Consider the following 21,738-nt stretch of genomic DNA (forward strand, 5'->3'; position numbering starts at 1 on the left):
AATTTCAAAAACTGAACTAACACATATTTAACATGCTTTCACAATCTTAAAATTGTAGTTGCTTTCATGTATAACACTAGCTATGAACTCTGCATATGACAGTTAAGAGGGAACTTTTTATGCTTTTCCAAGTAATTCAAAGTTTAAAGAAATTCACCAATTGATTCATTTTTGAATCAATCAAGTTAAGGCTAATTTCTGGGGTTTTTTGTTTGTTTTTAATAAACTTGTGTTGATAATTTTTCCCACTGAACTCACTTTCTTAGCATATAAAACAATCTTCTGGACTTGGCCTGTCTCTGCAAAGCACTGGATGACTTTATTGGGGACATTAGCCCTGAGGTACACACTCAGTGCCAACGTGGGGTCCACAGATTTTACGAGATCACCCAGTTCTTCAGAACATTCCAGCTGCCAAAGGAAAAAGAATTTTGTTAGTGACCCATTTGCTTTTTAGAAATGATAGTTGATACCATTTCTCTATAAATATAACTCATGTAGAAGATACTCATTTTCCAAAAAGGTAAATATACAGGGTTTGTGACTAGTAAAATCTGGATACTATATTCACAGTAATGACTCTGTATAGTTACCCAGAACTACTCCTTAAACAAGGATTTTGCTTTAGCCTGCTGAAATTTTGCTTTTAGGTATTTCCTACTACCTTGTTAAGAATGTACATGTTCTTTAACAGGAGAATCTTATACATCTAACTAAGATATTCAACTATTACAGCTATCTTTTCAACTTTTCAAAAATGATGTCACAGTTTTTTTATTTGTGTGTGTGCACACGAAGAGCAGAAGAGGACATAATATCCCCTGGAGCTAGAGTTGGAGGTGATTATAAACCATGACATGGGTGCTAGAAACGGAACTCAGGTCCTCTAGAAGAATAATAGGGGATCTGAACCAGTAAGCTATCTCTGCAGCCCTGTAATAAACTTTTTGATGCAGTCTTGTCAATAAAAATCAACAATGCCAGTTGGCCTGGAACATTAACATTTGGGAAGCTAAGGAAAGAGTACAAAGCTTGCTTGTGCCTTCATTGTCTCTAAAGAAGTAAATCAATTAATTGAAGAAAGTAAGCCAATAGCTTCCTACTTACAGGAGGATTACTTTAAAACCATAGGGATAATTTTTAAACTAGGATATACCTTTACAATTCAAGAGCCCTAAGAGCTGTCAAAATTTATCTTTGTTTATTAACTTTAGGATTTGAAATGGCTAGGCAGGACACTAAATTTCCAAAGTAAAATAGATACAGTTTACAGTTTCCATGTAGTGTATAGCAGGTGCCTCTTCAAATCAGCTTCCTAAGATTTACATGATTTCTCTACTTTTTTTTTCTGTTTTTCTTTTTTTTTTGCAGTTTTGGAAATTGAGCTTACAGCTTTATCTTAAATTAGTCCTATACCACTAACCCACAACCCCAGTCCAATTTTCTACTTTATTCTTTTTTCTTTCCTTTCTTTTGGTGAGGGGAATGGGAACAAAAAATCTCACTATGTAGATCAAGCTGGCCTCAAACTAAGTCGGCCTGCCTCTGCCTCTACAGTGCTAATGATGCACACTGTGTGGGTTTATGTACATATACACACATGAATGCCAGAGACTAAAGAGGGCAGGCTGTCGGATTCCCATGGAAGTTATAGGCAACAATGAGCTGCCTGACATTTGTGCTGGGAATTTAACTTGAACCCTCTGCAAGAACAGTATGTAGTCTTAACCACTGAGCCATCTCTTGAGTCCTAGTGGTAACTTTTTAAAAAGAATAGCCTTTATAAACTCATGTCTTCAAAGAAGTTCTGTCATTCTACACATTTTACCTGAACATCCTAACGAATGGACAATGAATGAACCTTACTACAAATGAGCCCCCATGACTACCAACAAAAGGTACTAATATTCAAAAACTTAATACCCTATAGGTCATCAGTTATCGTGGCTGTTCCCATCCTGTTAAACAATTAGAACAGCTTTCAAAAATGTTAGCTTGGCTATTCTTTACGAGAGAATGGTTTGTGCTAGGCCTCAAGTCTGATGAAGTACTGCCCTCTAGTACCCTGTAAGGCAAGACTAGCAGAAGACAGGCTAAGAAACAGGAACGAGACTCTAGAATGTGCCAACGCCACCAACACACACTGTTGTTGAAAGATTTCATATCTTGGTGAGTAATCACTCCAAGAGTGCTGCCTCAGTCCTGACAATGGCATAAAACATGGCAATTCAAGCTGTTACTCTAGGCAGATAGGCAGGAAAGCTTTCTTGTGTAACTGTATAAAAAGAATGATTATAAATTGCTTAAAACTTGTTTGTTGACTTACAAATAATATTTTTTTACTTGTTTTTCATTCCTTTCCATTAAAAAGAAGAGCTTTGCAAAACAGTATAAAGTGCTGAATATAAAAGATATATTTGGGCCGGGCGGTGGTGGCGCATGCCTTTAATCCCAGCACTTGGGAGGCAGAGGCAGGTGGATTTCTGAGTTCAAGGGCAGCCTGGTCTACAGAGTGAGTTCCAGGACAGCCGGAGCTACACAGAGAAACACTGTCTCGAAAAACCAAAAACAGATATATTTGACAGCACAGAAAGCTAGTAAATGATAAGCAATACATTTTATATTGAAATATAATATAATATAAAAACAACAAGATTTTTACAAAAGACTCCCACTTAAAATCTTTTAAGTACTTTTTCATATTAACACCACTTAATATTCTATGAAATCAGTCAAACAGAACCTCAGTATATTAAATACAGCCAGCTTAGCTGTCACATACCCAAGTATGTTTACCAGCATCAAAAGTTACAATGTTGATGACAGTTTATAAATTCTTACAGAAAGAGAGCAAGCAGAAACTACTGGGCATGCATTATCAAGTGTGGGATGTAGAAGATCACACATTAAGCAATGTCAAATACACTGACAAATATGCCTGTACAATGAAGGAAGCTTCTCATGTTAATTTTTTCCAAGGCCAAACCAGTAGTAACTCACTTCTAGCCTAACAGGTTTAACTGCCAAGCCATAATCCTGGATCATGTGTTAAAAGAGCAAGGTCTGGTTTTGTTTTGTTTTGTTTTGTTTTGTTTCAAACAAGCAACAAATAACAGATGGGAGATACTTTGGTAGAAACTAACAATTTTAACTTGCTAACATGGTATTTAAACAAAGGAAAATTATATTAATTTAAATTAATGTACCTTATCTTCTTTCAGCCATTTCTCCAAAAGCTGTTTCCGCCCTTGCTGAAGTACAGGTCTACATAACTCTAAGGACTCGTATTTGTTCAGCTGGCCCTGGTCCAAAAGGATTCCAAAATACTGAAGTAGAGGTGAGGTTTGACCTGGCTGAGCTGGGACACTCTGGAATCGACGGATGGTATCTGGAGTACGAAGGATTCCCTTTAAGAAAAAGAAAGGTCAAAGATTCCTCAGTGACTGACTCCTCAGCAACCCAGTGACATAACAACCCTCCATGTCCTAGGTCAATCTGAACCACATGGTTCACCTATTGCCTCCACATTTCAAACAGTCAGGACATAGTGCAAAGATTCACATCTCTGGTTCCATGACACAAAATAATTCAAAATCAGATTATGTCAACATGTGAAATAAGCATAAATAGTCTTCCCCAAGGAAGACCACACCAATTGATTATCTACTATCTAATGATCAGCCATGAAAACATATACACACGAAAGCAGGATTACAGGCTGGGCAGGTTATATTTATATATTTAGGAATATATTCATATACACATGAATATGATCATGACAAAAAGATCATGAATTTGAAAGAAAGCAAAAAGGAGTACATGAGAGGGCTTGGAGGGAAGAAGAAAAGAAAAATGATGTAATTATATTAAAATCTCAAAAATAAAAAAAATAATTTAAAGGTGAAAAAAAGATAAGCACATTCATGAAATAGTAACCACTAGTCATTAAATCAAGTTCAATAAGTACAAACTCCATAACTAACACTAGTTAGGAACACAAATTATCAATTCAGTTCAACATAAACTAATGTAAAGGCCTCTGCTCATATTCTGACAATTCTACACACTACAAGACCATCCATTTATTGATTAACTGTTCAAATTAAAATAGAAAGCCATCAATTATGAGCCCAAAGAGTATTGTATTTTAGTAACTAGACATAATTCCGCTTAGATCAATTATAGGTCTATACCTCTACATATCCTTCTAAGATTTTGCATTTTTACATACCAAACCTAGAGATACTGAGAATTAATTTTCATAGTCTATTAAGGAAAAATGTAACTGGAAAGGAGTTAATCTTACAGAGCTGGTTCTTCTTCTAGCAGTATCAGAAATAAGGACTATTAAGAACATCTCAAGCAATTTTAATTTCATAACTATTTACCTTCGGGGCATTAGCAGCCACCTTGGCAGCCTCTGAGTAGTTTCCCTGGGCAAAAAGAGCATTAAACTTCCGGGCAAAGAGTTCTTCAGCACCAGCTAAGTTGTTCCGCACAGCCATTCTCAGAGCCAAATCAGGATTTTGTAGGACATTGGTGATGTAAGGAATTATGTTCTCCTCTTCCACACAAACTGATAGGACCTGCAGGTTAACCATAAGAGAATAGTTGCATTATGTTAAATCTGTGTAGATTAAGTTACAAGGTGACTGACTATTCTGATACTTGGTTGTTTTGAGCCTTGGCTATCAGCAGTCACAGTGTATATGGTAAAATTACAGAAGGAGCTCTAGGTTAACCTTACCTTGAACACCAGCACAGTAGCAGAGAGAGCCCTCCAGGCTCCTCACCTCCTCATTCTCAAATCACCCCTAACCCACTCATTCTTGACCTTTGTCCCATCAGAGACACAACTAAACAAAGAGATGAGAGCTACTTACTTTTTAAAACCACCTTTGGATGGGCTAGAAATACAATTAAATAAAGATAAGCCCCTTTCCTAAAAAAGACAAGAAACTGAGACAGCAAGCAACTTTAACTCAGTATGACAAAAACGTTACAAGTACAGAGTCTCCCATTACAGGGACTCAAAGCACCTGAGCCTGGAGCTGAGGTAAGGGACAGAATTGTCTCATCATAAACATATCACTTTTCAAAGACTGATTAAATGAGAGATGTTTACTTTGGGGAAGACTGTATGTATTAATCTGGAGGAAAGCAGTCAATGACAGACACTACAGTACTAGCTTCAACAATTTTAACCACCTGAGGAAACCTCCTGGCACATTTTTTTCTTAATTTTACTACTATACTCTCACAGAGTAAGAAATACTTGCTAGGTAATATGAAGAGTAATCAAATATCCCAAATTCAGAACAGCTGATATCAATTGTATGATAACCTAACCACTGGGTAACTTCTCAGATATCACAATAGGTATTTTAATATATGGCCTTCTGATAGTAACTATTCAGTAATATTTAAGAAGTTAGGAAATAGGATGCAGATAGAAGTCTTATCTCTATAGCTGATAGATCCTGTGCTAGGGATAATAGGAAAGAAACACTATAAAAAGGAGTTTGTCAAATTGTAACTGAAACAGATTTTTCCTATAGATTTGCTTCATTTTTTTTTTTTTTAAAGGGATCCCATGGACATATTATTAAACTGCCTTTTTTTTTTGAAGATTTTTTTTTTAAATTTATTTTATGTGTATGAGTACACTGTAGCTGTACAGATGACCGTGAGCCATCATGTGTGTGGCTGCTGGGAATTGAACTCAAGACCTCTGCTGGCCCGCTCACTCCGGCCCTGCTTGCTCTAGTGTAATTCACTGTAGCTGTCTTCAGATGAACCAGAAGAGGGCATCAGATCTCATTACGGGTGGTTGTGAGCCACCATGTGGTTGCTGGGATCCGAACTCAGGACCTTTGGAAGAGCAGTCAGTGCTCTTACCTGCTGAGCCATCTCGACAGCCCAATTTGTTTCTTTTGATTAATAGAAGTAAATGCACCTAAACAGTTCCCCTGAGACAGTATTAAAAAGATTTTGTCGCTGGGTGGTGGTGGCGCACGCCTTTAATCCCAGCACTTGGGAGGCAGAGGCAGGCGGATTTCTGAGTTCGAGGCCAGCCTGGTCCTACAGAGTGAGTTCCAGGACAGCCAGGGTTACACAGAGAAACCCTGTCTCGAAAAACCAAAAAAAAAAAAAAAAAAAAAAAAAAAAGATTTTGTCATTATACATCATTGTAGTGCATTTTTTTTTTTAAGTGACAAAACTTTTACTTTAAATATGAAATTGCAAATGAAAACTAAAGACAGGTGCTGGAGAGATGGCCTCGAGGCTAAGAGCACTGGATAGATACTCTTCCAGAGTACCAAAAGTTTGATTCCCAGGATACACATGATGGCTCCAAATATGTTGCTCCAGTTCCGGGGGTTCTAATGTCCTCTTACCCCCCACAGAAACCAAGGACTCTGTGGTACACAGACAAACAAGCAGGCAAAATATCGAGACATATAAAATACCATAAAACCAAATACTGATTCGTGCCATTTACTAGACCTAAAAATAATGATCAAGGTAAATAAAACTAAGTCAATGCACACACAAGATAGGTAATGACCTTTGTATCATATTTTATTAGTATCTTGTTTGTCTTATAATATTTGAGATAGGTTGTAGGTCTTGACTGACCTACAGCGCACAAAAATCCTCCTGCCTCAACCTTTCAAGTATGGTAATTAAAGGTGTACACCCATGCTAAATTCTATATAACAATCTTTATTTATTTATTTAAATTATATTTATTTAAAACATGTTTGTATATATTCATAAACACACAAACATAACATGTTTATGAAGGTCAGAGAACAACTTGGGGAAGTCAGTTCTCTCTTTCAACCATGTGAAACAAGAAATCACACACAATTCACCAGGTGTGCTGACAAGCACATCTACCAGCTGAGCTGGCCTGCTGGACCCCAATAATCTTTTTTTTTTTTTTTTTTTTTGGTTTTTCAAGACAGAGTTTCTCTGTATAGCCCTGGCTGTCCTGGAGCTCACTCTGACTCTGTAGACCAGGCTGGCCTCGAACTTAGAAATCTGCCTGCTTCTGCCTCCCAAGTGCTGGGATTAAAGGCATGCGCCACCACTGCCCAGCCCCGATAATCTTTTTAAGTAAATTTCATTATGAGTATTTGATATTTTTGAAATGTCACATGATAAATAACAAATGGTCATAGTAAAGAAAACTAACAGCACTCTGTACCTTTTAAAATTACATTTATTTGTTTACTTATGTGTGTGTGTGTGCACATGCATGTGTGCTCTAGTATATGTATTTGTTTATTTACTGTGTTCATATGTGTGTTCGAGTGTATATATGCCCCCATCACAGTGGACATATGGATTCAGAGGACAACATGCAAGCTGAGCCATCCTAACTGACTCTCACATCAATTTTTGTTTAGGTTTTTAAAGAAAAGTTATATTTTATTTCTAAATCCTGGGGACTGAGGAAATGGCTCAATTAATAAAGTAAAAAGACCTTTTCTCAAAAACTAAAGTATAGGAGAGGCTGGAGGGATGGCTCAGTGAATAAGAGAACTTGTTCCTCTTGCAGAGGACCTCAGTTTGGTTCCCAGCACCCACATGGTGGCTCTCAGCGCTCCATAATGCAGGGGACCTGATGCCCTCTTCTAATCTCCATAGCTACTGCATAAACATAGTACACCTGTGTGCAGGTAAAACACTCAAGAGACAGAAAGTTAATCTTAAGAAAGTTTTCTTTCAACGTGAGGTAGAAAAATAACAGACACCTGCTACTAACCTCTGACAGACAAACACACACACACAAGTCCTAATACAATTTTATTAACTTTAAACTTCATATTGAACTAATGTCAAAACCTATAAATCTTACATATGCTATTTTATATTTCATGTCCTTTAACTTTCATTTTTGCCTTCCCCCATTAAGAACTCTTTTCTGGCTGGGCAGTGGTGGTGCACGCCTTTGATCCCAGCGCTTGGGAGGCAGAGGCAGTAGGATTTCTGAGTTCAAGGCCATCCTGGTCTACAGAGTGAGTTCCAGGACAGCCAGGGCTACACAGAGAAACCCTGTCTCCAAACAAACACAAACAAAAAACCCAAAAACAACAACAACAGAAGAACTCTTTTCTGATATCCAAAATTAACTTTTAGAAAAACAAAATAACAAAAAAAGTGCTAATGATAATGTACTACTTAAATGCTTAAGTTTCAAGGTTTTCTTACTTGTCCCTTTCTGTTGACTCCTATTATTCCAGCTGTGGCTTCATGAGGTGCAGTAACAAAGATCGTCTCTCCACTGATTCTGTTCATGTAGATGCATGTGCCAGTCTCAAGGTCATAGAGGTGAATGTAACCATACTTGGTAATCAAGAACACCACATCATGCTTTTCACTGATCTGAACAGAGAAAATGAACACTTTCTATAAAACTCTGACATAATGCTTAAAAGAAAAATGCTAATGTAATATTAAGGTTTCCTTCACTACAGCTTGTTTAAATATGGGATAGCTCCAGCAAATACATAAGAGAACATCATTCTGACAACTTAAGATAGCCCAATTATTCCATGAAATCAAGAGTATTATTTTCCAAGTTTTATTAATAATTTTTATTTTAGAGTAATTCTTTTAAGTACTATTCATATCAACTGTGAACAGAACAAATTAATTTAAGGTGAGATTTTTGATAAAATACCTGCATTGCAACAGGAAAGTCATTTTGTGCTTCTGGAGGAAAGAAAACATCCACTGCCTTCTTTGGAAAGGGTTGATTTCCTGTGGGTGGTGTACCAACTTCAATGATATGTAACTGTTAAAAGAAAATAAAATCTACTATCAACCTTAATTGTATATCATTTGGTCACTGCAAGTTTTTTGAAGCCAAGTGGAAATAAACAAATGTTCTATGGTAAGTGAACTGCTCAATTATCTATACTGTGGGATGCTCCTCTATAAATTAAAACTGAATAGGGAAGGATGATCCCAAGTCATACATTTCCTGTGCAATTATTTTGTTTATGAAACAAGCTCTTACAATGTAGCCCAGGATGACCTAGAAAAAAAAAAAAGTCAGAACCAGGCTGGCCTAGAGCTCAGAGAGATCTGTGTGCCTTGAATGCTGGGATTAAAGGCATACCAAGCTATGTATCATTCTTGAAGTGGCAAAATTATAGAGGCAGGGAGTAAGTCTGACTCTAAAGTCATGCTGAGGCTGACAAGATAGCTCAGCTGGTAAAAGCACTTATGGAATAAACAGACTACCTAAATTCAATACCTGGAAGCTATGTAAAAAAGCCAGACACAGCTGGAATTCCAGCCCTTTTAGGACTAAATGAAAGGTACAGACAAGAGAATTACTTGAGCCTCTTAAGTGCTAGGATTCAGATGGCTGCAATCTCATTTTTCATTCTCGAAAACTACTTACTAAAGTGACTAGGGTGGAGAAATAGAAAACAAAGATGAGGTTTCTCTTTTTCTGATTTGGGGACAGAGAGGAAAGTAGTCCAGTTCTGGTAGCGAGCAGAGCCAGTATTCCATTTTAGAGGCAGCAAACAGTTGTTTTCCATGTCTCTCAAAGCTAACAAGCAAGCCATGTGACTCTGCCTATACTAGACTTCAAAGAGGGAGCTCAGGACATCAGGCTATTTTAAGACTGAAGGAGAGTCTACTCTAGCAGTGAAAATAACAGCAAACTGAGTCAGCAGACCCCCAGCAGTGCAGGCCTACCAGAAGCACAGTTCACAGATCTGCTGTGTGACTTCTGCCTGGAAGCCTAGACACCATCCATTTTTGCTTATTTCTCCTTCCCGAGTTTAGTTATACAGCTGTCCAACTACTGCCAGGTATCCAATACCTGTCAGTGAGTCTCCTATACGACAATCCCACCAGACCTTGTTTCAGCTGTCCTCAACTAAGAGTTTCAATACAAAATACTTTAACCAGTCTAGGTAATTTCAATATACAGCTAGAAATAAGGCTCTCTAATTTAAACTGCCATCCATTCCATCTACCTCAAGTCACCTAGGGAATTTAAAAAGGATGAATCGACTTCATCTTGGGCAATGCTTAATGACTCAGACTCTTGACATGTACTGCACACAAAAATGGGTATTTTAGCAACCCTAATGAGTCTATGAAGAGTAAAGTGAAAAACACAGCAAAACGCCTTTGATAAAGACAATCAAAGAGCTCAAAGCCGGGCACAATGGTCTAAATGTCTATAATCCCAGCACTCAGAACCTGAGGCAAGAGGACTTACTTCAAAACCAGCCAAGATTATATAACAAGACGGTGTTAAAAGTTAAGATCCACGGATGGCAGAATAGGATTATATATACTATTTGTCGGGCACCACAAATCTGAATACTATGCAACTAAGGAAGAAAGATGAATATTTTTAACTTAGATAACAAAGAGCAAAACAAACTCACTAAAATAATTATTAGACACAACTTACCTTTCCTCCTGCCTGACCCCGCACAGCAAAACAAAATAACGTTGATTCTTCTGCATTTCCTTCCATCTTAAATTGTGCAAAACTGGCTGCATGCCCTTCAATAGGCTGAGAAACTTTCCTATCTACAGAATACAGCTGCATAGCTCCAACAACACGATTTTGCTGCAAAGAATAAAAACAAAAAAACTTACTTAGAGAGCCAATGACCCAGAAGATCTCAGATTCAATAGTGAAACAGTTACAACAGTTTGCCATCTTCAGAAATACTTGTTAGTCTGTCTTTTGTTTGTTTGTTTTCAGATTTATTTATTTTATGTATGTGAGTACACTGTAGCTGCCTTCAGACACACCAGAAGAGGGCATCAGATCCCATTACAAATGGTTGTGAGGCACCATGTGGTTGCTGGGAACTGAACTCAGGACCTTCGGAAGAGCAGTCAGTGCTCTCAACAGCTGAGCCATCTCTCCAGTGCTATGTGTTAGCCTCTTGTTGTAGATGTGATACTTCTTAACTTCAAAAGTTTAACTCCAAAATTATCTTATTAAAGTATAATATGAACACGTCTCATCCTGTCATCTCTTTACCCATCTTATTACAACAATATAGATTCACTCAGCAGCACACTGACTCCAAAAATAATTCTCAATCACTCAATCTTTCCTTACTCTGTGAAAAATAAAAACAACTGATAAGAGTATTCAAATTTTATAACAGGTTAAAGGTATAAGCCAGCAATCATTATTTTTAAAAGGAAAGTCTTTCAAAATAAATCAAATTCAGTAAGATTGGGTTTAAAGTCCTAACAAAAGTAATGTTGAACAAAACAGTGCCTTTGACCGCTTCTTCATCAAACACGAACAAGTGTTACCTGTGCAGATATGCCAAGTGTTACCTGTGCAGATATGCCAAGTGTTACCTGTGCAGATATGCCAAGTGTTACCTGTGCAGATATGCCAGTCAGAAGCAGCCACTTCTGCTTTGCATCTGTGCGGTAATTGATGATCTGGCATCCTGCAAGACTAGAATGACGATCAAACATTTTCACTGGCTGGGACTCTCCTTCCATACTCCAGTGATAAACTGCATTATCCGTAACAAGAGCAACCGTATTCAAAGAGATCCATTTCCAGAAGGTGACATCATCAGTCATGGTATGGGCCTTCATTTTACTTTTCATTTCAATGTTAAATATCTGAAGAGTTTTTCCAGCTGAATAAAGAATTAAAGAATAATGAAAAAAAGCAAAGTTTAAAATTAATTAATACCTAGCTAGACTAGCCCTTAAGTTCTAAGTAATGTGGTTTTATCCTGGGACTAATAAGTATAGGAGTCACATTGCTAGAACTACAGCCACTGAGGAGATTAACAGCTGAGACCAAGCAACCAATATATACCTACACCCTTAGGCAAAACTACTACCTCTAATGAACACATCGACAATACTATAAACCTATGACTTCTACAGGATTCTACATCTCAAATGAAAATGAGACTAAGGAAAAGCTTTCTTACTGATAAAAAAGAGCTGTAACTTTCATTGCATACTTAGTTCACACATAAATTAAGGTAGCTGTATATACAAAAGACAAAACCAATCTACTGGAAACACAAGGAGGAAATATCCACTTTTTAAAATGCAGCCATCTCTCACCCAACTCGATTTTGTGGAAACTGCGTTTTGAAAAGAAGTTGTACTTCAACTTTGCTAAGTCACCATACTGCATGCTACATAACTGGTCTAAGATACAAAGGGAAAATAGAAGTACTGGAGAAAGGAGAGGGAGACAGGGGGGGGGTGGTTTCAAATGCTGTTAATATACTGGAATGAGAACAAAGTCCAAGCTTCATTCAGTTAAGACAGAAACCGTTTAGTAAAAGGAGGGTGAAATTTGCATTTAGTGTTATAAGTCCAGAGTCAGATGCAAGGGCTTATACTTGTCATTTGAAATTTATCACAGTCGGAAAGGTGATTTCACTGAAATCAACAGCAGTCAAAGCCCACAGCTATGACTAGGCTATGAAGATAATCCTTGAAGACTGAGGACAGCTCTGTTCCTGAGCCACAGAGAATCTGGCTCCTAAAGGACAAAAGCTGTCAGAGTGGGAGGGTGACAGGGGAGGTGGGAAACAGAAAAGCCTAAGAGCTTTGTACCGCAACCCATCTTACTACACAACGAAGCCTTCTTCTATAGGACAGTATATGACTCCCATCCCACATGGTTCGTAAACCACAACCAGACTGGAGAAATTGTGAAAGTTATAGTCCTGTTTATAAAAAGAAGGCATGAAGTTTAAACTGGCTTCAGAGGGAAGCAGAATATTTTAAGAATTTACTTTCTTTACTGTATCCACCAACCTCTAAATAACTAGACTTTAATTCTGTTTTACATGAAAGGGGCTGGACTATGTCTAAGTGTCTGGGGAAGGGGACAAGGGATAACAGCTATGAAGTAGACAGATAGACATAAAATGTAACACACTATTTTGCAAAGCTATAAATTTTTTTCAATTATTCTTTTTATAGAACAGGACAATAACTAACACAATCTAATTGAAGGTAACTCACCATCTGCACACATAAGAAAGCATTAAGAAATGTGATAAGATAACAGTAACATTAAAAATAGAAAAGAACTTGGCAAAATTTAACTGATGGCCTTTAAAAAGAGAAGTGTGATGTATGCAAAGCACTCGAATTCAAATTATTTAAGGAGGCTGACAGACATTTTAATCCTTTAAAACATAATATACTTTTAGATAAAAGCAAAATGTATACAACCCCAAAATATATAGTCGTAGGTAAAAAGTGAAATATCCTTCCTGAGATTCTGATGTTATATTGACTATGCTATTTTTAGCTCCCAACCTGCCAGTAAGATACTCCAAAATGTTCTAAAACTGTGCCATGAAGCCACAAGTTCACGCTTCTAATTTTTGACTTTCAGATTAGTTAGTGATGCTCAAGAATAAAATCTATGCAAAGATCTCAAATCCAAGTCTGTGAATGTGGATCAGGGACAGGCATTGGCTGACCAGCCAGACCCACATGGCTGAAGGTCAACAGACTTCCCCAAATTTCCTCTGACCTTCACATATATGCCCCCCCCACATAAATACACAAAATACACAAAATGTTCTAAAAAGAATTCTAAACATCTTCTGAAAGCTAAAAAAGTTCTCAATACTTCTAGACTCGAACATTTCTAATAAAATTATTCAAGATGTATTTTTACAGATTAAATGGGCTGGGCATGGTGGTGCATGCCTCTGATCCCAGCACTAGGAAGGCAGAGGTAGGTGGATCTTTGGGAATTTGAAGCTAGCCTGTTCTAATAGCAAGATCAGGACAGAAGGATTACAAAAGAGTGACCCTGTCTCACCAAAACAAAACTATATAACACCAAAATAAGGCCCCCAGTTTAATCCATGTGAAGAAAAGAAGGTTGAAAAGTTCAGCACCTCTAAAAACTCATCCACACTTTTATAGATTACCAGGAAACTGATTTCTCTTTCTTATGATCATGAAAAACAAAGGCTTGAGATATAGCACAGTATCAACCATCTGTGCACCTGCCTAGCATGTGTGCAGCACTGGATCCAATCCCTAGTTAGGGCACAAAGGAAAAGGAGGCAGTTTTAAATGCCAGGGTCCAGCAGTTGGCACCCAGACTTCTTAGTCTTAGTAACTTCCAGTCATCTATTATAATTTCATTCTAAAGTTCAAAGGAGAAGAAAATAGCTTCTCAGATAAAAGGAGATTATTTAACTCTATTTAGATTGACCCCCAGCATTGCTCCCTGTGGAAAAAGTTAATTTGGCTGGGCCTGGCTGCCCACACCTATGATCTCAGCTACTCAAATTCTCTTAGGCAAGAAAATTCCAGGTTCAAAACTAGCCTGAGCAACAAAGCAAGACTCAACTAAAATGATGATGATGATGATGATGATGATGATGATGATGATGATGATAAATTTTCTAAAAACAGTGTGCTTAGTATTCATTCATTCTTACTCTCCCCCAACTCTCGCTAACCATTTTAAATTCAAGGCATTTTTAGCACTTGATGATCTAAGTGAAAAGAAGCCTAAACTATAAAAAAGGCACAGAATGAAGAAGCTGATTGTTACAATAACCTCTGAAATGTTTACATCCTAATACTGTTATGGCTTATTATAGAATATTAATTTCATTCCCCTATACAGAAATGCTTTTAGCCTTTTATCATATCAGATATAAAACTTAAATATATTTATCCTAAGACTTAAAATTATTTCAGGTTCATCTATTCTACAACATTTCAGAGAAACATTCCATGATAAAATTATAAACACTAACTCAAGTTCAGGATTAATCTCAACTTTGCAGATCTAATTAAATTTATTCAACATATAAAAGAAAGAGTACAAATCAGTAATTTTATTTGTATACAACAAACGTAAGAATTTCAAGAAAAACCTCCACAATTCTTTATACCTTTCAGTGCAATCACTTTGCTGGCAGGATTCATGATGGCACTGTCTGCTGAGATTGGTCTTCGGATTGGATTACTCGGATCATTCATATCAATGATTACCACCTGAGCCTGCTCTCCCACTTTTTCTCTAATGCAGATGAATTTGTCTGACTCCATAGTCAAGGTACTGAAGCCAATGTTTGCTGGGTTGATACCCAGGTTCTGGAGCTAGAAAAAAAATATAGACCATGTTACGAAACCTCTAAGTAAAATCTGACATTCATATATTATCATTATAAATCCTAATTTAACTATCAATGCAAGACCAATAGTGACAATAATGAAAAAGTAATAGACCCTTTTCATTTTCTTAAAAATGTGACATTCAGCTGCTGTAGTGTAACTTACAACTACAGAGGTCAGAAATGAAGGTAAAGCCCTGAGTGGTTTCTGAGGGCTGGCATGTATGGGTCAAGGGATTTATAATCACTGTATTTCTTGGTGAATTTTAAGACCTTCAAGCTACTAAATTTACTCTCTCCTACCCTCGCTAACATTTAACACAATTATTTATCCACTGCATTAGGCTTAAGAATCTGTAGTTTAAGCTCAAGTAATATTTTAAAAAGGAGTAAAAGATTTAAAAGGTCAGAATTATTGAAGAAATAGAATACTAGTCTGAGAAGACCAAGTTCCACCCCTGTGCAGAGTCAAAGCACGCTCTACCGGAGGGCTCTACCGGAGGGCTCTAACCAGATGCCTCCAGAGCTAGGCAGGCTCTTCAAGAAGCCAGTGTAGAGAATTCTCTCCAGAAGCATTTGCTAATGCGCTAATATCACTGAGGGTATAGACTAGGAAAGGCTTGAACAGGGAATAAAGACTACACAGAGACACAAGAAAGAACTGTAGATTAGGCTAGCCTCAGACTCAGATCTGCTTCTGCTTTGATTAAAGCCATGTGCTACCACATCTGGGTATTAAAATTCTTAAATAGCTCTTTCTACTTACACTGTAAGATCTGAATTCTTTAAAAGATTTATTTTTTATGTATATTAGAGTACCCTATCTGCATGTACACCTGTATGTAGCTTGCTGGACAAGCTAATAAAATTTACTTTTTAAGAACAGGAATCTTGAGGTTGAAGAAATGGCTCAGCTGTTAAGAGCACTGTCTGCTCTTCCAGAGGTCCTGAGTTCAATTCCCAGCAACCACATGGTGGCTCAACCATCTATGATGGTATCTGATGCCTAATACCCAGATGTGGTAGCACATGCCTTTAATTAAAGCAGAAGCAGATCTGAGTCCGAGGCTAGCCTAATCTACAGAGACGTCCAGGACATCCAGGGTTACACAAAGAAAGTGTCTCTTAACAACCCAAAAAAAAAAAAAAAAAAAGGAAAGGAACAGAAAGAAAGAACAAAGGAAGGAAGGAAGGGATAAAAGAAGGAAGGAAGGAAAGAAGGAAGGAAGAAAGGAAGGAAGGAAAGAAGGAAGAGAATTTTTGCTCTGTATAAGAGCTCTTAAGAGTATTTACTCAGGGGCTGAGGAGATGGCTCGGCAGTTAAGAGCACTGACTGCTCTTCCAAAGGTCCTGAGTTCAAATCCCAGCAACCACATGGTGGCTCACAACCATCCATAATGAGATCTGACGCCCTCTTCTGGAGTGTCTGAAGACAGCTATGGTGTACCTATATATAATAAATAAATAAATCTTTTTTAAAAAAAAAAAGAGTATTTACTCAATAAACAGTGGCTCTACACATGGTAAATCTTTGAAAACCAAAAGGTGTGTAACAGAAGTCACCTGTTACTAGAAAGATCTCTACTAGAATGGTTCACTAATTTTCTGGGTAATTAAATCCTTCAAAAAAAGAGCCTTTGGGCAGGCTCTACTAGCCAGCCAGAGTAGTCCCCTTCCTGCCCTCTCCTCCGTGGCAGTAAATTCTCATGTTGTAAGCTGAGAAGAAGTCCTTGTCCCCTAGCTATGTATTCCCTTCACTGTGCTAGCTGAGCAATGCCAGCTGTATCTTACGTCAAACTCTTTCACTACCAACAGGCCAGGATTTGATAAGGTCCAGAATGAGACTAAGACTCTTTTACTTTCGCTTCCCTTTAATTCTTCAAGTACTATAGGTATACCCAGTAATAAAACGTAGTTATAACTCAGACATAGCACCCAAGGCAAAAAGCCAAGCAGCTATCTAACCATTAATACACACATGAATTAAAGTAGAACATTAACCAGCTTTACAAGCTCAAGATATACTGTAATGCCAGGCAAATACAAAAACTATAAAACAGGTAACTTATAACAAATGTGGTTACTTCTTAACTTTAGGACTGGAGAAGATGAATAGAAATTGTCCCCAAATGTATGAATGGAACATGAGTGGGATTCAGAGAGGTCTTTTCCTTAGATAAACTAAATAAAAGCAAGTTTTATTTATCCATCTAGTTCTGAGGAGAAATACACATCTGTTTTTAGACTCTTGAAGGATTCATGCAGATCATTTCATTCTCAATAGTTGCAAAAAGTATTTCAATGGCTCAGAGTTCATATGGCTATCTATCTATACGAACACAGCACACTAGCATCTGAATTACTCCATGAGAACTAGGTCTATAAGTCTCTACCTCAGACCTTCACGAACTACACTTTTGAATTTTTCAGATACCACTGTTCAGTTTCTATAGTATCTGAAAAATGTAGACTTATATAAAAGTGTCAGTCAAACAGTAAAATTAAAAAAGTAATACTGGGCAGTGGTGGCGCACGCATTTAATCCCAGCACTTGGGAGGCAGAGGCAGGCAGATTTCTGAGTTCAAGGCCAGCCTGGTCTACAAAGTAAGTTCCAGGACAGCCAGGGCTACACAGAAAAACCCTGTCTCGAGAAAAACCAAAAAAAAACAAAATAAAAAAATAATAATAAAAAAAGTAATATAAAGAGCAAGATAGTGTCTGATACCTGTAACATCTACATACAAGAGAATGAGGTAGAAGAATTGCTAAGAGTTTAAGACCAGTCTGAACTAGAGATCCTGTCTCAAAAAAAATCAAAACAAGGGTCTGGAGAGATGGTTCTGCATTAAGAAAATTGGCTGTTCTTCCAGAAGACCTAGATTTGATGGCCAGCCTGACATGGCAGCCCACAACCAACTGTCAACTTCAGTTCCAATAGATCCAATACCCTCTGTGGGTATCCAAAGTGTGCATGGCACACAGAAATATATGCAGGCCAACATCCGTACACATAACACTTTTTTTTTTTTTTTTTTTTTTTTTTTTTTTTGGTTTTTCGAGACAGGGTTTCTCTGTGTAGCCCTAGCTGTCCTGGAACTCACTCTGTAGACCAGGCTGGCCCTGAACTCAGAAATCCGCCTGCCTCTGCCTCCCAAATGCAGAGATTAAAGGCATGAGCCACCACTGCCCGGCTACCACAAGACTCTTAGGAAGAAAAAAAGAGACAAAGAGCAAGAACAAGAGAGCAAGAATGAGAGTGTGCATACATGCATGTGCACGTGTGTAGCAAGTGAACTAAATTGAAACTAAAATGATTATCTTTAAAAAAGGATAACCATTTGTACATAAATAAGAAATTGCTCTTTCCTAGATGTTAGCAAAGGACAGGGACCTCAAGGATCCGATTATTTACAGAGAGGTGACTTGCCACCTCAGTATAGTATGGCAGGTTCTTCTCCCTTCCTGGTATTACTTGAGACAAATGCCAAGGTTACTCACCAGTTCTGCTCCTATTTTCCTGTAATATAGACAAATAGAAAAATACCCTAACAGTAGTGAACAGGGTCAGCCACCATTAACTCTACTTCTGGCTTAGATGCACCAGTATAGGTAAGAACACATAAAAGGTTCCCATACTAGATAGGTATGTTTAATAATATTTGTACAGACCAAATCTTTAAAACCGTAGCAATATTTTTAAAAGGTTTTATTTTCAAAACAGCCAGAAAATATTGTCAACTATAAAGGTGTGATGGTATATGATCTATGCTAGAAAAAGTGATGCATTCAGAAGGCGTAGTCTACAGCTTACATCAATTTTTTTCAGAAGACACACAGAAATACTCAACTATAGCTAGATTTTAGTAGTCTTGACAAAATATTGCTGTTAAGGCTAAAGATATACTATTTTGAGATATGCTTGTCTGTTGACTAGTTTTTATTGTTAACCTGATACAACCTTCAGTCACCTGAAAAGAGGGAATCTCTCTGAGGAATTATCTATAGCAGGTGGGCCTGTGGGGGTAGTTATCTGAACTGTTCATTGCCCCTGTGGGTGGAACCATTCCCTAAGCATGGCACCCTGAACTGCTTTTAGAAGAGCAGAACCAAGTATGCAGTCCTTTCTCTGTGACTGTGGGTGGGATGTGAGCAACAGAAACAAAACTTAGAAAATCTTGGAAATTTCAATAATAAAGTTGATTTTTTAACTTCAAAGAGCTTTTATTTAACTGTTAGGAGAATCTATAGAGAAAATGAATTTGGATTCACAGCATACAATAAACATTCAAATGGCAAAAAAGGTTCATTATATTCCTATGAAGCCACTCACCTCATGGTCTCTCACTCAAGCAATTAGAAATATTTTCCCGTAATACAATTAAGCATATAATTCCATTCTCATTCTTAAAAAAAATTAATAGGATAATGAACAAAAGCATACTGATTATCAAATACTTCCTTCTGAGAAAGACATGATCTCTGTAACATGTAATTTGACTTCCAGGCTAGATTTGTTTGCCAAGTGGCATTACTTTAGGGCCTAAACTTGAACTTACCTTACAAAATATAAACAGACTTACTGGTAATCAAACAACTCAAAACTTCCAAGTACCCAGGAATGACCCAGTTATAAACAATTTGCAAACCTTTTCCTTCCGTATGAGCCAGGAGTGGTGGTGCACACTTCTTATCCCAATGCTTCAGAGGCAGAGGCAAGCCTGGTCTACTGAGCAAGTTCCAACACAACCAGGGATACCGAGAGCAATTGTCTTGAAATACCAAAAGGAAAAAAAACCCTTTCTTTTATGATCTCTTGATTTCAATTTGGATCAAACTGGAGATAGAAGGCACTCTAGTCTAAGACTCTGTAGCAATACAATATAGTATTTCAACTTCTCCACACTCTAAATTACAATAAATTTTAAATTTTGATTATAAAGTTCAAGCAGCATCTAAAATTAGTTGCTTTTCTGGATTCCTCATAAAGAGCCCAAATGTCTGGACGCAGCCCTAGTTTCTCCACTAAAGTAGATCTGTGTATTGTTTCTTCCTCTCAAACATTGGAATGACAGTACCTATTCTCAGAGCTGTGAGGATTTAATGTGAAATGCTAAAAACAATGCCTGTCACCATCAGGTCTTCATAGACACTATCAGTAACTAACTACACACAGCAGAACTGTGGCCTCAGCTCAACTGTCTTTCATTGCATTTCATTATCTGCTTCATCCAGCTGTTCACAGGTCATGGGTGTGAATTTCATTTCACTACACTGATAACCGTTAGTAGGCTTTCAGAAACTTACCCAAGACACTGAAACTCTTTCTCTCTCTTGCTCATTTGATTTTTTACGACGACCTTGCTATGTAGGCCTAGGAGCCCTACAACATACTATGTACTCCAGATTAGCCTTGAGCGGACAGTGAGGAACAGGAATACTTCTTCCTCAGGGCAGACTTAAAGGATGTGCTACCAAGTCTTTTTTTCTTTTTCTTTCTTTCTGAGAAAGAAACTATGCTTAAGGCTTGTAATTCTGCTCTTTATTTTGCTAATTAAATTTAAAAAAAAAGAATCTACAAGGCCATGCCACTTATTCCTGAAAAGTAACCCTATTTAACGTTTTACTAGAATGCAGAACAACACTGCTAAAGTCTATCACAACTGGTATCTACAACATCTGCGATGAAAAAGGATAATGTCATTCAAGGAGACAATTAATAGTAAATTGCATAATTTGATAATAAAGTTCAAGTGGCATCAAAAATTAATGGCCGGATTCTTCCTAAAGAGTCCAAATGTCTGGATGCGGCCTTAGTTTTTTTCCACTAGAATTAACCATAAACAAGTTAATATTTGTATATTGCTTCATCTTAACCATTTGGAATGATACCACCTACTTACTCTCAGAATTGTAAGGATTTAATATGAAATGCTAAAACTAACATGAAGTTGGTTTCAAAAGCTGCTTTCTTCCTAAAACACAGAGGAAAAGGAAATTTGTGACGCAGAAAACTCAGCTACAACTTTCATCAAGACACGAAATGACCAGCATGGTCTACAGAGTGAGTTCCAGGACAGCCAGGGATATACAGAGAAACTCTGTCTCAAAAAACCAAAAGAAAAAAAAAACAAAACAAAACAAAACAAAACAAAACAAAAAAGACCTAAGACACAAAATGAGTCTTAACTGACAGCAGCTGCTTTTTATCACTTTAAAGATACCCTGTCCAAATTAGACAACCCAAGCAATCACTACAACCTATTTTATGGCCCCAAACTGAGGGACATTTCACAAAATTATACATAACGGTACCTTTCCAAAAATGTCTTGAATACAGCACATAGTAGATTTAAAAAACTCAACCTGTTGTTTGAGTTACCTTTTGATACAGTCAACATCATTGCAGTAACTGCCTAACCATGAGCAAGACCTGAGATAACCACATTAAGTCACGACTTTCTAGTAACTATAGCTTAGTTTTGAAAGCTGTAACTGTATATTCATTTTAAGAAACACAGCTGGGCAGTGGTGGTACATGCCTTTGATCCCAGCACTTGGGAGGCAGAGGCAGGCAGATTTCTGAGTTTG

The 21,738-nt window shown here is 37.4% G+C and overlaps 1 protein-coding gene across 2 annotated transcripts in view; it reads right to left on the reverse strand.

Annotated features, from left to right (window-relative positions):
* The window catches only part of Cltc (clathrin heavy chain), a 63,052-nt gene that overhangs the window by 27,789 nt on the left and 13,525 nt on the right, over nt 1-21,738 (reverse strand). For both annotated transcript variants that reach the window (XM_031354824.1, XM_031354825.1), the window contains exons 2-9: nt 14,928-15,135; nt 11,395-11,663; nt 10,454-10,615; nt 8,693-8,806; nt 8,221-8,394; nt 4,389-4,586; nt 3,207-3,407; nt 259-411 (exon numbers count right to left, since the gene is read on the reverse strand). In XM_031354824.1, the coding sequence (XP_031210684.1) occupies nt 259-411; nt 3,207-3,407; nt 4,389-4,586; nt 8,221-8,394; nt 8,693-8,806; nt 10,454-10,615; nt 11,395-11,663; nt 14,928-15,135 (1,479 nt within the window). The remainder of the gene's footprint in view (nt 1-258; nt 412-3,206; nt 3,408-4,388; nt 4,587-8,220; nt 8,395-8,692; nt 8,807-10,453; nt 10,616-11,394; nt 11,664-14,927; nt 15,136-21,738) is intronic.

The sequence above is a fragment of the Mastomys coucha genome, unplaced genomic scaffold (assembly GCF_008632895.1).
Source record: "Mastomys coucha isolate ucsf_1 unplaced genomic scaffold, UCSF_Mcou_1 pScaffold5, whole genome shotgun sequence".
Taxonomy (NCBI): Eukaryota; Metazoa; Chordata; class Mammalia; order Rodentia; family Muridae; genus Mastomys; species Mastomys coucha.